At 41.8% G+C, this 18231-nt stretch overlaps 2 protein-coding genes across 2 annotated transcripts; one reads left to right on the top strand and one right to left on the bottom strand.

The window, feature by feature from the left end:
• Positions 1-697: 697 nt before the first annotated feature.
• kcng3 (potassium voltage-gated channel, subfamily G, member 3) lies at positions 698-3740 on the bottom strand. The gene is made up of 2 exons (XM_077739079.1): positions 2924-3740; positions 698-2309 (listed from the first exon to the last, which is right to left on the bottom strand). Exons 1-2 carry the CDS (start codon positions 3553-3555, stop codon positions 1664-1666), a joined length of 1278 nt encoding a protein of 425 aa, XP_077595205.1. The 5' UTR covers positions 3556-3740; the 3' UTR covers positions 698-1663.
• A 788-nt stretch (positions 3741-4528) lies between these two features.
• Positions 4529-18100, top strand: mta3 (metastasis associated 1 family, member 3). The gene is made up of 19 exons (XM_077739185.1): positions 4529-4801; positions 5993-6060; positions 6961-7054; positions 9000-9126; positions 9230-9293; positions 9473-9590; positions 9697-9802; positions 9916-10015; positions 10089-10277; positions 11143-11217; positions 11292-11350; positions 11519-11637; positions 12126-12283; positions 13254-13473; positions 14102-14194; positions 14275-14439; positions 14506-14537; positions 15174-15292; positions 17283-18100. Exons 1-19 carry the CDS (start codon positions 4774-4776, stop codon positions 17455-17457), a joined length of 2109 nt encoding a protein of 702 aa, XP_077595311.1. The 5' UTR covers positions 4529-4773; the 3' UTR covers positions 17458-18100.
• The last annotated feature ends 131 nt before the right edge of the window (positions 18101-18231 follow it).

Raw genomic sequence — 18231 nt, 5'->3', positions numbered from 1 at the left:
ACAAATTTACCAAAAGTTTCTCCATGACACTACTAAAATAAATTAGCTCTTAAATAAATATTAAAATGTCCAACAAACTTAGGAACTATAGCCATCTATTACTATTACCAAAGCCATCAATACAACACAAACCACAATATAACGGCCACACCATTGTGCAGTGTACAGTTCATTTTCTGGAGCAGTTCAAAATCAATTTTTTTCAATATTATATTATTTGAACTGGCAGAGCAGCCAATAATCGAGTTCAAATGGATTGGACGTCTACTACTGTCCGTGTCACACGCTTTTGAGGTCATTTTGCTTTCACCCTGCAATGATGGCACGTGTGATGCCTATTTGCTTGTCTACATCCAAAAATCAACCACTTTGATCACTGACACAGTGGAGAACTCGGTTTCCATGGAGATGAAAAATAGCAAAAATGATTTCCTTACACAAAGGGAGAATAAAACTGCAGACACACTCATCTATTCTTTTTGTTTTTAATTTTCACTTCACATTTTCCATCTGACTTGTCCTGTTTTTATTATTTACATCAGTCATTTTATATCACCTTATTCCATTCTTGACACAAAATATGTGTGTGTGTGTATATATATATATATATATATATATATATATATATATATATATATATATATATATATATATATATATATATATATATATATATATATTCATTCTTTTTTATATGTGTGTTGCCTCCATGTATGCTCACCTCTATACATTTTACATGCAACTAGGTCAGAAATCACTTTTGTACACACCCGCAGACAAATTGAATGGCTGAAGGCCACGACTCATGTGCTGTAACCATGACGATGCAGTGTAAACAACTATCCGCAGGGACATCCAGATTGGTCCTGCCTTTAATAAATAATGATTTGTGAGCTTCTGGAGGGGTCCGTTCACACTATGTGAGGCCATTTGGAAATATGCTTTCATAAGACCTGGTATGAATTTTTTTTTCGAATGTGCGGGGAAACAAAGGAGGCACTCGCCCACTGCCGTCGACATATACGTATACGTCAAATATTAGATTCCTGTAGATCCCTTTTGGGTTTGAGATCAGTACAGCTTTTGAGTTGAAGATAATGATTTGAGGTGAATCATACAGAACGTTGCACAAGTTTAGTATGGGTAAATGTAATGTATAAATAGTATGCAAATAGTAAAAAGTGTTAGTCACAATTGTAGCAAAATATCACACAGTTTAATGAGCAGATCTCACAAAATAAATGTCCTTGACATTTACCTTGTTCAATTGGGTGATATAGCTGAATAAGAGATGTAATGGCACATTCACTGGGTAATTTAACTATACATTTCAGTCTTTAATTTTGGCAATCTTGTTTCCCAAAGAGTTCAATTTCAAAACATATCTAAATTGTACTGTGGTAGCTTTTCATTGTGTATTATTACTACTTATATTCCTTTTATTACTATTATGGAGGGAGAGAAGGTGACATAACGCTAATTCTTTCCCTCCCATTGACAGCAAGAGACATCTAATCCGTTTTGACTGGGAATGCTGACAGAGATCGAATGACAGTGATAAGGTGATCAGATCCTCGCAGACTTCCATCCAAATTGATTTGCCGTCTATTGCCGTCAATGACAGCCCATGTGAAGAAATGACTAGCTGTCCAAGGAAAAATAGTTACTGCAACACATCTGTCGAGAGACTGCGGGCATACCTGGCCGATCGCAGTCTGAGTTCATGATAGCACTGTACAAAACTGTGGTATATAAACGTGATTGGCAGCGCTAGCAGGACGATCCCGCTGACCACGCACATCCCCCCGAGAACTCGCCCCCCAACGGTAATGGGGTACATGTCCCCGTATCCCACCGTCGTCATAGAGATGATGACCCACCAAGCGGCGGCGGGGATGCTAGCATAGTCATGGTTGCGTGTGCCCAAATCCAATCCATGTTCCAATAGCTGTGCCAGGGCGCTGTAGATCGCCATGGCGACGCAAACAAACACCATCAGCATCACCATTTCTCGGTAGCAGCGGCGTAACGTCAGGCCCAGGGTCTGCAGACCCAGGAAGTGGCGGGCTAGCTTCATCAACCAGAACACTCGCATCATCCGGAGCACGCGCAGGAATACACCCGCCACTCCCAAGCCGGCGCCCGGCATCCCGGCGCGGGCCATCGCCATAGTGACGTAGTACGGCGTGATGGCGACCACGTCAATGATGTTAAGTGGCCGCCGCAGGAAGGCCCACTTGTCCCGGGCCACCAAGAAGCGCACGATGCACTCGGCGGTGAACCAGCCGATGCAGACAGCTTCTACTATCCTGTCAACAGGAAATGAGAACACATTATCCCACAATCAGACTAATTACACCATATTGGGAAGTGGACCGACGTCCTGTAGAGTTGAAGGACAAGAAAATGATTGGGATTTGAAGAGAAAGGGGGTGAAGTGCCACACGTTTCCTGGCACGTAATTAGGCCATTGATTAAAAAGGGCAATTACCAGCCAAACAACAAAACACAATTACAGGAGATGCTGCCAAGTAAAGAAAATACATTTTAAAACATTCATTCATCTTTCATGCCATGCCACTTATACCCACAAGGGATAGAAAACTTAAATAAATAAATTGGCTGATGGCAAAGGTTTAATAAGAAGTTAAAGAAGTTAATCACTTTTATAAACAATTCTTGCCATGCACTGTAAATGTACAGTCTTTGAATTATGTGATATACTTTTTTTTACATGAATAAAACCATGTATAACTAGGACATCCATCGCCATCAATGACATACATTGTCATCAATATAGGAATCCTGTTATTGTTGACAATTAGTGGGCCGTACATTATTCCTTACATCAAATTTGATAGGTGGGTTAATACATGGCCACTAACAATAGATGAAGAGACCCCAAAGGAAAAAAAAATACTACCTGTGCTCATCCACGGTGTTCCTTTTGGCAGTGTCCCAGTCTGGCAACGTGCTGGCACATAGCATGACCATGGACACGATGACAAATACAATCGACACAGTGGCCAGAAGCTGCGCCACGATGGACGAATTGGGCTCCTCGAACGCCCTGCGCGCCTTCTCCAGCCACTTTGCGCGCCGGGTGAGCTGCGCCTCCTCCAGGGTTTCTCCCCGAGCTGGACTCCGGGTGTCCTCCCTTCCAACATCATCCTCCGACAGCCCACCCTCAGACAGGCCGACCTCAGAAAGTCGCTCATCCAGGCGCTTCTGGCAACAAGAGTCCAAGTGCGCACTTTCCAAGCCCCAGTAGAGCATCTCGGTGTAGAAGGACAGTTCGCAGACGCCGGGGACGAAGCGCAATTTCCCGGAGCGCACGTAGAGCATGATAAAGACAAACGCCTGTGCGTGGCGGTCGAAGAAAAACTCATTGCGCTCACGGTCGTAGTCATCGCACAGCTCCAGGACTTCCTTCTCGGAGGCGCACGCGTGGAGGCGGCTGACGCGCCTAAGGGGGAAATCCCGGATCACGTCTCGGGTGAAAGCGTAGCGCGTCCCCCCGACGTTAAGCACGCAAATGCTCTTCCCGAACTTCATGATTCCGACGTCCTTTCAGAGACCCTCGGCTGCTTCCATCGGGGAGAGGGGGTGAGCCGGGACACCTACCGACCGGGTGAGCCTTCCTCCCCGTGTTGCCGTTGATTCTGTCCTCCTCCCGGGGCGTGGTTGGGCTCCGAGTGGGTCGGTTGGTCGGTCGCTCAGTCCCTTTGGTTGTTGTTCCCTGTAGCTCTGTTCTTCTCCCCCACATCCCCGGAGAGGACTCCCTCTCCCTCCCCAGTCGGGCCGATGAGCGAGCCAATCCCATCATTTGAGCCTATGCCTAGAGATTCTATCGTAACTCGAGGCATGCACACTTCTAAAGTCATCTTTCGTAATTGAGGTCGGCAGATATCAATGAAAACACCCACAGATGAAAAAAGGCGATATTAATCATAACAATATTAGTTATTAATTATATATAGCGTATACATAAAGGTGTCCAATATATGGCCCCTGGGCTGGATGCTGCCCACTAAAGAAGTCCGATCTGGTCAGCCAGAAAGTAACTTTATAAGTCTGTACAGAATCAAATGCTTTTATTTTAGTTTTTCCTTTTCATGGTGACATTGCTTATTTCAAACTCTAAAACCAAAAAGAAATAACCTGTAAATGCCCCCAAATCAACAGAATGCAACCAACAAACACAAAGCAGCCTGGGAATTCCCCTCAAATCAGTCGAAGAACATTTTCAAACAAACTATCAAACTACTGTTAAATTAGGTTAAATCAGTTTCATTTTTTCTGCTCACATGTCAAAGGAAAAAAAGTTTGAACTGGGGCAATGGGACTGTTAAACACTTGGTTGGGAAAAAATCCAATTCTCAATTACATTTATTATCAGGAAAGTACTTTTGATCGGAAAACTAAAGTATGAATAAGAGATACAATTTTATTGTTATTACGTCTACAACTGATTGTTATGTTTATGTAGGTACACGAGCCAGTGCGCTTGCGCGGTACATTCTGACGTCATGACTGTTTTTTTTTTTCGGGTAGCCACTGTATTGTGACTGAGGGCTACTGTGTGAACACTAGGAAGGGGGGTTCAATTGACAAAAAAATCCCCACACAAATCAACAATCACGAAAAACAAGCACCCCCCTCCGATCCGGTGCACGCATCCGGAATCTCTTTTTACTAGATATATAGTTTTTATTAATTTATTCTTATGATTTCTTAGTGGATGTTTTACGCTAACACTCCGGGAGGGCAGAAATGGCGGCCAACATGTACCGGGTCGGAGGTATGTACGTCAATGTGAAGCTTTTCTCGTATCAAAACTGTAGAAAAGCAGCCGGGTTTTGTGCTTGTATTTTTTGGCTGGGTTTGCAATCGGAGCTGTTCGGGCGGCATCTCCCGGCTTCATTTGCACCCCGATGGCCGGGGAAAGAGCTTTTGCTCACCCGGAGTCGACTTGATGCGGGGAGGAAGGGAATTCTAAATATTTGGGCTCCAAAATGGGTCAGGCCTCGCGTTGCCCACCGCTAGCCACCAGCTAGCTTAGCATTGAATGTAAACATTTCACTCTTGTGCTTTTTATCAGTCATTTTCTGTGACAAAACTTTCCACCATGCATCCGCAAAGACAGCACCCGTCCGGGTTCCCGGCCGCCGGTATAATGAATTCGGCCAAATTGGCTTAGCTTTCCCGGCTACGTCGCTAGCATGCCCACCGGAATTCATCATCAAGCGATTGTCTCGGTTCATGGCGTCGGGCGCCAATAAACACCTTGGAAAAACCACGTCGTCCTTCGAGCGTTTTACTCAATGTCCTGCGTAAAAGTACAAGTACTGATACAATTTAGTGACAATCATGTATTATTAGTGATTTATGACATTCAAATACAGTTGAAGGACGTGTTCCTAAAACGCTGAACGTCGGTTAACTCATTTAATAGACGGCCGATCCATTTAAACAGGGAGGGATAGCAACTATGCAAGTTTGAATAGCTTAGACGTCCAGTGACGTCAATGGTACTGAGTTAAATCACTAAATGCTATTCTTAGTTTTAACATGTATGTTTTTGTTGAATATGTTAAAAATTTTTTGCAGAGGGCTGAATAAGGTTTTGATTTCAATGAAAACTTTAGTTAGTACTACTGTATAAATATTTCACAATAAAACAACGGATTGTTGAAGTACATGTACATGTATTCTATTGCCCACAGTACTTTTACTTTTGAGTCTGTTTACTGTTTGAATTACGGCTAACCAGGTTTGATTATATTAACGTATGGTTGAATGGATTATCGGTAGATTGAGTGACTTCATATTAAAAAATGATATTTAAATGCGTGCTATTGTGTATTACTTAGATGTCGTTATAGATGTTAATTTTTTACCAAGCTTGACTGACTTGTAGAACCAATTTTTACAAGAAAATGTTTCTTTTTTTGCCACATCTCATTCATTTTGTTTTTTTTTTCTCCCACAGATTACGTGTTTTTCGAGAACTCCTCCAGCAACCCTTACCTGATCCGGCGAATAGAAGAACTTAACAAGGTATTGACGTATTTCTCTTTTTTTTGTGTGTGTATTCGTCTGAGGCCTGAGGGGAATTTTCAGGATTCCTTCCAATTGCTACCCGCATTTACGATTTGCCAGCCATACAGGTCAGTATGTCGCATAAAGAGCTCCACTAATGGAATTGTAACAAAGAGACTTGGTGATGTAATGACTGAACCACACTTTGGGTTTTTATTGGTCTTAATGGACATTAAATGAGCGAGATGTCATTTTGGTTGTAAGAAATAATCTGGAACAGTGTTTCCTTATAAAGGCTCCTTTAAATAGGTTGGACATCTGTTGCTCTCAATGATACATTTCTGATTATGGTAAATTATTGAAATTTATGCTGTCATAAAGCATTTCCAGCTAAATTGATATTTGCAACATATCATAGTAACAGTAAATCGATTGTTGTATGTAGAGTTAATCAACAGGCAGCATTTGTGGTCTCTTCTGTCTTTTTCTAAAATAAATTAAGTCAATTAAATCTTGGGAGTAGAATTTTACGAACATTCTCGCCAGATGTTTCAAGTTGTGTAAGGAACAAAATAATTTGAGAAGTCATTATATGAAGTTAGATGGGGCAAATCGTCACCACCAGTCATCCATTTTGTTTCATTAATAGCTACGCAGTCTTAAATGCCGTCAACTTAATTACACAGCCTGACGATCAATCAATCATGGAGCGAAATGGCCGCCATTACTGCTTCTGGTCAGATTGTCATCCCTACTTTGACGTGGACACAAAGGCGAGCGGAGTGATGCTCAGGGGAAATTAATAAGCTTGTCATATGATGGCTGATTTGAAAGAGAAGGTGGGGGAGTGGTAGAGCAACCGGGTGGGAACTAGTTGTTCACCTTTCTTTTTCCCCCTCCCATCTCTTTTGTCCTCAGACCGCCAGCGGCAATGTGGAGGCCAAGGTGGTTTGCTTCTACAGAAGGAGGGACATCTCGCATAGTCTCATCCAGCTCGCAGACAAACATGCAAGTAAGTGGAAAGACAATGACATGCCTCACAGGAACAACTCTGCTAGTATCGTGCTAGCATATCAGCTTCGTCATAGTAAACTGTGGCTATATTGTTTGTATGATATCTGAAAACCTATTTGTTAACCTAAAAATGTATAAACATAGTGTGAAACACGCAGTATGTGGCATAATACCAAATAAATCACAGGAATCAAGAAAATACTATATAAATCCACAGCAGGTCAATTTATACTCAAGTAATTTCCAGCGATATAGAGCATTAGTTGTGCGTTAGTATTACTTAAGGCAATCACAACAACTATAAAGATGCTGTAAAAGTTCATAGTAATTTGCTCAAATTTATAGGAGCAAATTGTGTAAGGTAACAAATGCAAGTACTTAGTGCACTAAATTTGACATAATAAAATGCAATTTTCAGTAACATGTCATTTACTGGAGGAAGTGGCGGGTGACCATTACAAAACTTTGAAAGTATCACTCAATTAATTTCTGTCACTCCCTTACAGGTATTCGTTACCGCACCCAAAATGGGGAATCCCAACAAGACATTAACCAAAATGAATAAATGAAACCTAATACTTATTACACCATAAAAGTCCATTTAAAACACAAGTTTCATGGGGAGAGAAAAAAAAGCCTCCTAATACCCAGTGCCATTTTGTAACAGCTTTCAAAGAAAATGTCTCCTCCAGCATTGCTATTTTGACAGCAATGACAGCTGTACATGGGCAAGGTTATGACTAAACATGACTCGCTTCCATCTTAGGCGATGTTTGTAAAAGGCAGCTACTACGTGACATTCAAAGGCTGTCACAATGATTGCGCTCACCAGTACAAAACATGAAGGCCTTTTTTTCAAAAGAGAAGAAAAAAAAACATGAATTCATAGCAAGAGCTCCAACCTTTAGTTCATGCAGAACGAATGAGTGACGTTACTCACGCAAGAGTTGACAACAAACCCAATTTTGTGCTGTTGTGGGCTACATAGCTAATTGATTTTTTGAAACCACCAGATGCCGCCCTGCTGCTTCCCCTAGAAAAGCCACTCACTTCACTCCAATGGTGTTTTCCATTAAAATCTCTCTCAAAAATGGAAATGTTTTTAATTTGAGAGAGTGGCATTGAATGATGCCCTTGACTGTGATAATGTGATAATCATTGGTATAATAGTTTTGGCTTTTAATATATGTAACCAGGTCAGCTTTGTTGTTGCTATATGTAATTGGTACCTTCTGAATAAAAAAAAATCTGAAAAAATGGGAAGAAAATGCATTTTTGGGCACTCATTTGCACAATTGAGTGATTGCCGGAAAGTCTTCCAGTCAAAATTGGACGTTTAGTGCAGTCAATGGCATCTGAAGAGTTAACAGTAAATATTTGTCCGTTAAATTTAGAAAAAATAATTTTAGCATTTTAAAATCAAAACAAAAATAGGAATGGACAAAATGGTAACAAATATTTTATACTTGGTTTTCAAATTGAAATAAATATGTAATAAAACAAATATAAATACATTCAACAAGCATTCACAGCCAGTCTTGGCAGATGAAATTAATTGGGTGCTGATTGTTGCCAATAGCAGACAGTGTGTTAAATCCAATGAAAAAAACAATCTTTACATTTTTTTCTTCTTCAAATTGTATATACAGAAGTGTAAACAAAAGGGCATTGTTTATGTCACGGTAGGTTTACAGAGCATTGATTTTCCAAAAAGATGGGGAAAATAAATACCTGATTTTCTGGCTAGTACAAAATTGTTTTGACAAGAGCTACTCTTGCAAGATGCTCCACCAAGACTAGAGTAGATGATGGCGAGTCGCCATGGCAACAAGGACAACTATGACTAAATTGCCAAAGTGTTATTTTGAAAATGAGTTCCATCTTATTGCTGGAGGTCTTTTGTTGTTTATTTCTGTTGAGCCATTATGTTTGTGCACCCGCAGAAGAACTGGAGGAGGAGAAGGAGAACCCTCCGGAGACTGATCTCACAGACAAACAGAAGCACCAGCTTCGTCACAGAGAACTCTTCCTGTCACGCCAGTACGAGAGCCTACCCGCCACGCACATCAGGTACGTTCAAACGCACGCCCTCGAGTACCCTCACCCATGGAGTAGACTTGAACCGTCCAGGCTCGCTTCCTGTTTCGAATGTCACCGCCTTTGTTCTCTGTAGGGGAAAGTGCAGCGTGGCGTTACTGAATGAGACAGAGGCAGTTCTTTCATACCTCGACAAGGAGGTTTGTAGACTTTTCACTGCTGTGTTAGAACATTCCTGTTTAGAGAGCTTGGCAGTAAAAAAGGTCATAATACAGACTCTTCTTATAACTAAATTTAGTATTAAGTGGAGTACTTCTGCACGAAAATGCTTTAAAAATGGCCCAATTACATCTTTGTGTGTCTTTTTCTTTCCCAATAGGATACTTTCTTCTACTCTTTGGTGTACGACCCAACACAGAAGACCCTACTGGCCGACAAAGGCGAGATTAGAGTGGGGCCACGCTTCCAGGCTGATGTGCCGGAAATGCTTCCGGAAGGTTAGCACTTGGACCTTTTTTATTGTTTCTTAAATTGAAGCAAATCTTTTGCCTAGCCCATTAAGATTCAGTTTTAAATGGAAAAAATCTGTGTCGTTTTATCCAGCTGGCCAAACAGACGATAGGGATCAGGCCAAACTGGAGGAGAAACTCTGGGATCCCGATTGTCCGCTCACCAACAAACAGATCGACCAGTTTTTGGTAGTAGCGCGGTAAGAGATGACCTATGGATGCAAATTTCTTGCCCACAAACAAAATAATCCTTTATGGCAGCCCTATTATCTCAAATGGACTTATGTTTTTTTTTTTTTTTTTTTTTCCCCAGGGCGGTCGGCACCTTTGCCCGGGCGCTGGACTGCAGCAGCTCGGTCCGACAGCCAAGTTTACACATGAGCGCGGCGGCAGCGTCGCGCGACATTACACTGGTGAAATTAACAGGCATAATACGTTTTACCATTTGGAGCCTTTTGACCAAATTCGTTTCTCCTTTCTGTGCAGTTCCACGCAATGGACACACTGCACGTGCACAACTACGACCTGTCGAGCGCGCTGAGCGTGCTGGTGCCGGCGGGTGGGCCCGTTCTCTGCCGGGACGAGATGGAGGAGTGGAGCGCATCGGAAGCGGCCATGTTTGAGGAGGCGTTGGAGAAGTACGGCAAGGACTTCAACGACATCCGACAAGACTTTGTAAGTGGCTTCATGTATCGAGCCTCCATTGCCTTTGCTGGAGGCTCAAATGGGAAACCCAAAGGATTATCTTAAGAACACAATGTTTCTTGCGCTTTGACTGATTACCAGATGTATTTCAGCTTAAGTTAGCAATTTAGGTTTTACTTCTGGTTCCAAATTTTATTCCGTGTTAATGCACAATTTAAGTGTAGAAGTAAAAAGTTATGTGCAAAAAAGATTGATTGGATGCCAATAATGTCCCTTCCATTTTGAAATTTGGAAGTTCTGGCAGAGATCGTTTGAGAAATTGGATGGATTGATCTGTCAGTTATGTGATTAAACTTATCTTGTGAGTTATCTCTGCAATTTAATGCTGCCAATGGCAAAAAAAAAAACCTTATTATTCTCCGTGAATGACTCTGATCGATAAAGCTATCAAAAGTTTTTATGCTTAGCTTAAAACTGCTCTTATCCAAAGATTAAAAAAAGAATAGAAACCAACCTTTTTTTATGAAGACACATGGGAGTCTAATCTTTCAGCACTTGAACGAAAGGGATGTCTTGTAAAAAATGACTGAGAGTGAATGAGATACTTCTCCATCCAAGCATGAAACGTTAGAATTTGATTCAATTGCCTGTAAAACATTTCTCCCTGTACATTCTGGTGGCATGGCACCAGCTGTTTGTATATATACACGCATTCCCATCTTCTCCACGTCCAAAAACCTTTATAAGCTTGCAGCGTTCAGCCTCATTTGGTCACGACACCACTAATGAATATGCATAAAGGGACGCGTCCAGATGGCGAGAACATGAGAAATTATTATAATTCATTTGCTCCCCGTTTTGTCTCCCGCCCTGACTTTTCTTTTCTCCCTTGTAGTTACCCTGGAAGTCTCTGACTAGCATCATAGAATACTATTACATGTGGAAGACCACGGACAGATACGTGCAACAGGTGTGGCATCTGATGACAAGGTATGGTGCTGTCAGTTAGTGATTAACTTCATCACCGTTACTGTATGTTTGCAGAAGCGGCTGAAGGCAGCTGAGGCCGAAAGCAAGCTGAAGCAAGTTTATATTCCCACATAGTAAGTCGCCTCGCCGAACGACAAGGATCATTAGTGTTCCTGTCGCCTTCGTCGCCGCCAGACGGAAACATTCATGCATAATTGAGTGCTTTTGATTGAAAGCACGCCCGACGACTAAATCCTTCCCTCCTTCCCTGGCTTCTCCGCCGACCCATCTTCTTCTGACAGCAATAAGCCCAACCCCAACCAGATCTCGCTGACCAACGGCAAGATGGCGACCGTCAATGGCGCCGGACCCGGAACCTTCCATGCGGCGGGTGGGGGACGAGCCTGCGAGAGCTGCTACAGTGAGCCAATTTACACTTTTGTGAATTATATAACATATTTTTTTCACATATTAGCCACCTCTGCGTATAAGCTGCACCGTTAAAAAAAAATTTCAAATTGTTGAATTTTGCTATTTCTCACGTATCAGACGCCCCCGATTCACAATTTTCACCTCCATATACATTGTTTTAATAATGAGTACAAATGTGTAACTTTGAAGGCAAAATCTTACGAAAAATAATTACACGTGGTATTTCTGATACTGTATGAGTTGAGGTTTACCTGATGTAGTTCCTTTCTTAATTGATCAATGTGATTAGCAGAGCTGTCCAATACATTAGTCCAGATTAGCTTCACCAGAAAATCTACTCGCGTATCGATTGGTCATTATTACGAGGTTCTCAAAGCCTGTGGTTGTCTTTGAGTAAGATCAATCGAGCATCCGCGAGTAGATAAACTCCTTTAGTGAGCGATAAATGAGTTAATGCGCTTCCATTTTGATTCGCAGCAATGCAGTCGGCCCAGTGGTACTCGTGGGGGCCCCCCAACATGCAGTGTCGTCTGTGCGTATCCTGCTGGATGTACTGGAAGAAGTACGGCGGTCTGAAGATGCCCAGTCGAGCAGAGGTGCCCGAAGAGAGGACGTCCCCGAGCCCGGCCGCCAACGTGAGTCCACTGTAAACGACATGTTTGTGCACGTTGAAGCGACAATAACATGATTTATTGTGGCAGGTGTTAACATGACTTATTTTGTGAGCTGCAAACCTCTCACATGTTAGATGCTCATACGTACATCACATTGTATTTTAAATGGATAGACGAGAGGGCAAAGACAAAGTTAAATCAAGTTAATTGGGAATAAATATGACTTCTACTTAGGCTGCCAAATATGGTGACTTCAAGGCTTGTTAAGTCACTGGTGTTTAGAGCGCAATCCATTTTGACTTGGATCGCTGCCTTCCTTCCCGGTAAAAATGGACTGGATGTCTTTGCCAACAATAGTGGGGATGAGTTAATAAGGTTCATTTTGGATTTCATCATCCATTACGACCTCAAGTTATCAACGTGTTAAAAAATATAGGATTCCAGCTCCAGCATCAGGTACTAGTTTAATTTATCTAACCAAATCTTAGGACTTGTTAATTGATCACCAAATAGTTTGGTGGTTGATTAATTATCTCGGGGGTTTTTTATTGATTAATTTTACATTTATTCTAAAGTGAAAAGGGTTATTAAAGGATACCGTATTTTCCGCACTATAAGGCGTAACTAAAAAAAATCTTACAGTACGTCTTATAATCCAATGCACTTTTTATATGGAGCAATAATGGTTAAACATTGTATGAAATTCCCTTTAGCACACCTCCATCTAGTTGATGTATAACACAACCCCTAAACACTACTACTATTAGTCTTACTACAGCTACATATACTGGCTCTCTAACACAACCCACTATTACTACAACAGCTCGTGGAAGTATAACACAATCCCCTACTACAACTAATACTACCACCATTAATACCACGACTGCGCCTTACAGTGCGGAAAATACGGTCCCCTGACCCACTTAGAAATATATTTTGAAACCTTTTTGCTTTTATTCTGCCTAAATGGTTTCTCATTGGTCACTTGCAGGAGCCACGTTCGCGTGGCCACGCCCCGCGCCAGTCTAACCACATTCCCATGCGCAACAGTGGTAGCCCCAAGTCGTCCATGAAGACCAAGCAGGCCTTCCTGCTTCAGGCCACGCGCCTCACCAAGCTGGCCCGCCACATGTGCCGCGACGTCATCAGGCTCCGCCGCGCCGCACGCCGCCCCTTTGTCCCCATTAACTGCGGCGCCATAAAGGCAGAGTGTAAGAGCGCCTTTAATTCCTCCTAAGGTGGACACACACACACACATACACATTCTCACCCGCCATCAGCGCCCCTTTCCGTCTGTCTCTTCTTGTTTTTATTGTTATTATTTTTTGGGTTGTTTTTGTATTCTCCTATTCCTTGTTTTACCCCCCCTCTTTCATTTCCAATAAAGGCTGCCTGTCCTCATCTCGAGTTTCAATCATATTTCCTTTCGGAGTCACTACTAGGAAGATGTCTAGTTTTTATACGAAAAGGAGCAGCATGGTGACATTATCACTTCCATTGCCATCAATCAATCAATGGACTCTCTCCACCCCTCCACCGCCATCTACCTCCACTTCCCGGTCGCTGTCGCGGACATCCAAATAAAGTTCCACCTTGAAAGCATCTCCTCCGAGTCCTTGTGTGCTTTCGTGCGTCACGTGTGTGTTACTCGTCCATCGACTGATTGATTGGTCGCCAAAAAGACACAAACCCCCTCTCACACTCCGCCGCATGGATCGTTGCGCCATCTCCACGTCCCCATGTTTGTGTCGAGTGTAAGTGAGCATCACCATCCTTTTTTTTTTTGGGGGAGGGGGAATTTCACGCTTCTACTGACTTGTCAATTGTGTGTGTGTATAGATATTACAAGAGCATCTGAAGGTCACGGGCCACGCCTCCCCAAAATCCGAGCGGCGCAACGGAGCACTTTGACCAGCGTGGTACAATTTCTAGGTAAGTCTGACTTATTGAGTTCAACCACCGTCTTCGAGGCGACTGTGCCGTGACGCCGTTTTTTTTGTTTGTCGTTTCAGAGTCCCGTCCGGCATCCCAAGCCCCGCGTTCGCACCGCACGGCCGGCCTGCAGACGCCACCACCGCGTCGACTCCTGTCCTCACTCCCGCATGGTCCTCATGGCATGTTGGGAAAGCGCAGCTTTCATCATCACAGTAGAGGATCGGACCCTGACAGGCGCCCAGGTAAGGATGTTCATATCGAGAGGTGCTTTGTCCTGGTTTGTCACTGTCAATTTTTTTGTGTTGCAGAGAACCCCGGAACCACGGGTGGTGCTTTAATGGTGAGTGAGTGAGTGAGAAATGTACTCATTGGCTACCATTGATTCAATTGCAAATATGTAAAAGCTACAATATACCATAACCACATAATAATTTTGCATGATGTTATGTTTTTATTCAATGTTTTTTTTGTATTTTAGTTAAAACCATTTTTCTCATGATTACATTATAAATGCAGGTGTTTGTTATCATATATTTCTTATATAGATATGCTTACACCATATTCAAATTTTTGGAATTAAAAAATTCGATAAAAAATACTTTTTTCCCCTTGATAGTTTATATCTGTGGACATTAAAATGTTTATTTATTTTCTTAATGTAAATAAAGTTAACCAATGGACTATTTCCTAAACACATTTTTTTTTCAGTAGCCCAATAGTTTTGTTCTTAATTCACTTAATATGAATCCACTCCATTTTCAACTCACAATTTTATGTTTAAGTGATTAATCACACTTAACTTTTTTGACTGAACTCAGTTTGCCAGTTCTTATCTTAGAAAGTAAAGCATGCTTGTTCAAATATGGCCGTGTGTAGGTAGCAAATTGCAACTTCACTTATCTATTATTAGCCATCTTATAATTATCATTATTGCACCTGTAATTATCCTCACTGATGCTTTTGATATCCCGGTTAGCATAACGGACGCAGCAGCAGCGGCGGAAGCGCCCGCGGAGGGGTGATGATCCGCAAAAGACGCCCCAACTGGATCGACGCCCCCGATGACAGCTTCTTCCTCGTCACCCGGGAGACCAGGTAAGCTAAAGGTGACCCACCCGCTGACCCCCACTCCCGCCGTCCTCTACACCACATTTGATGCCGTCTCTGCGCCAAGCATTAAAATTGGATGCCGGGTTTTCACTTGAAACTTCATTTGAGCGATGGAAATGAAAATGAAAAATGTGGCTGGAGGTTATGTGGGTAAAAAATGCTCTAATAAAAGCAGAAGCAACAGCAATGTTCTTCCTGCTAAAAGGATGAGGACACCATGAAATCAAGCGATTACCTAGCAACGGAACGACAAATAGCTAACATTTAGATAATGTTTCAGTGGCCTCGCTGGTGATAGACGTCAAATCCGTTTTGCCTGGGAGGGTTGGCATCAATTATTTCTGTCAGCTTCCCCAAATTCAAATAGATCATCGTCAACTGCTAATATTGTCATGCACAGCCATTCCACTTTCACAGGTCTGCCTTTTCACTATATAAATATAGAGCGTCAGCAAGCAATGTACCTAGACTGTCAAGCTGTCAGCATCATAAAGCGACAATTTAGTGCATACTAATTAGGCACCCCCTCCAATTTTAGACTTTTAAGTGCGGCCTATGTCAGTAAATATGTGCAGTGTTGCATTTGTAGTTTTTAAAATGAATTAATTAGGGGAATTGCCATCATTAATAAGGGGAGTAATTGGGCGAGGTTGACAGGTATGATATTGACAACAAATAGGTTTGTTTAGCTTAACAATTTCCACCTAATTGACCAAATTCGACTCCGCGCCCAACCCGACTGTTCTTAGAGAACACAAATAGGACCGCCTTTGCACCACACGGATGTGCTGGAGAAAAATCTTCTCCCATTTAGGCTAATCAAGTCCAGAGTCGAAGCAGCGCCGCTAACCGATGTAGACGGGCCCGCGAGAAATTACGCCATGCGAGCTCCTGACTGCATTCGTCATTAGCACATTATTAACAAGTGCTGCTGGGCTAGTAGGGCTTCGGAAATCTCTGTGAGTACAAACACGTAGGAGAATTTGGATGAGGAAGTAATACACGTTAATGGCTGTGATGGGAGAGAAGACAGCGTTTTGCTAATGACTCTGACGTATTGCTTTTCTCTTCCATCTCTTTGTCTTTCTCTCTCATCCTCTCTCAGTGTGGTGAACAACGCCGTGAGGCACAACCCAGAGAGAGAACAAGAGAGGGGGACTTAGAGGTGGAAAAAAATAAAAGAAATAGTCATAATTAGGTCATTGACTGTCATGGTTGGCAAGACGACCAATCTATTTGAACTAGAAGTCCAAGTGTAGCCAGAGTTAATGTTTTTTTTTTTTTTTGGACGCAAGCTGGGTTTTTAGGGTTAAAAAAATGGATGCAATAATATTGCAAAATCAATATTGAATATTGATTTTACTACAAGTGGAAGCATATTTGGAAGCAGAAGAGAGACTATATTTTCTTATTTAACTTTCATGGACAGTGGTCACTACACACTAATATCTATTTAAAGTTATTAGCTTAACTTCCAGCAAAAGTCAGTGTGTTATGTATGTTTTTCTTTTTGGATATATATTTCCTCTTTTACAATTATTATTGTTTTAAACCCCTATTTTACTGTTACTACTACTATTTGGCATCTGTTATTTCTATTTGGATTGACGTTTTCAACCCCCATAGGAAAAACTCACAAAATTTAACCTCTATCAAATAGGATTTTTGACATTTGTAGGTCTTGTTACACGCTAAGATTGAGAAACTGTTACTTGTACTTTTTGAATGTTTGAAAAAAAGGACTATTTCAGGGGTGGCTGCCAAATTATTTTCGGAATATAATTTCTGATTTGTTTTTAATAAGCCCTGATAAATTTGAACGTATTTTAAGAGAATGAAAATAAGAAAAGCATGAATTGAGGCTAAGAAAAGCCACATTTATTTTTGCCGAGAGCCGCATGCGACTTGAGAGCCACATGTTTGCCACTGCTAGACTATTTGATATATGATTGTGTGCTTTTTGCGCCCCCCTCAGGAGAGCGAGGCGTCTGTTATCTCGCTCACAGCTGAGGCATGCATGTCGGCAACCATGTGAGCAGATCACCCTGAGGAGAGCCTCCCAGGCCCCACCTCCACAGGGTCTAGTTTTGGGACCCCCTCACCCGCATCCCAGCTTGAGGATGCGGGGCCCCATCGTCATCCACGACTGAACAACATCGCCGTCTTTTTCTTCTCCTAACGTCAACGAGCCGCCTTGCAATAGCGAACACCTGAAACGTCAATTATTTTTTTTAGGTAAAATCAATCAAGTTGTACCACGTAAATTATCGGTGGTTTAATTAATTCATCACTGTGCACGAGTGTTTCTTTTTTTAGTGGATGGACGTAAGTTTTGTCGATTGTGATGTGTGATGTTTGTATCATATTTTTATTTGAGGAAATTGATTCATTCATTGGCTGCCATTGACGGCAATAAAAGTCCAATAGAATCTCTATTGGATTTGCAATCAGTTATAATTTCCCTTTAGACAAAAAAATATACAAAAAGAATCAGCTATTTTTTTTAAACCACCAAAAATTGGGAATTACACACTGCAATCTACCATTCATCAATGTTGTTTTGTTCTTTATTTTTAATACATTTACAGACAATTAAAAAATTGTTAGTGATATGGGAACCTGGAATTATCTTAGTTTTATAACTTCCTGACATTGTTTAAAAAATAAAATAAAAAAGGCATGATTTTGATTTGACTGTGATTTCTTCATTGAGAATGTGTTCTCTTGTCTGTATGTCATGTGTTAAACTCTGAATATACTGATGATGCTCATAATAAAGCAAACTCCATCATCTCTCTCTCTCTCTCTCTGGCTAATTTTGGCCTTTAAACCGTGCTCCTGATATAGTTTCCCTGCAAATGAGAAACAGAAGGCTAGAGTAAGAAAAGCCTGAGATAAGTGCACGATTTGAGATGATTGCTTAA

This window comes from Stigmatopora nigra, chromosome 18 (genome assembly GCF_051989575.1).
Source record: "Stigmatopora nigra isolate UIUO_SnigA chromosome 18, RoL_Snig_1.1, whole genome shotgun sequence".
NCBI lineage: Eukaryota > Metazoa > Chordata > Actinopteri > Syngnathiformes > Syngnathidae > Stigmatopora > Stigmatopora nigra.
The sequence above is the reverse complement of the archived record's forward strand: the minus strand, read 5'-3'. Positions and strand labels throughout refer to the sequence as shown.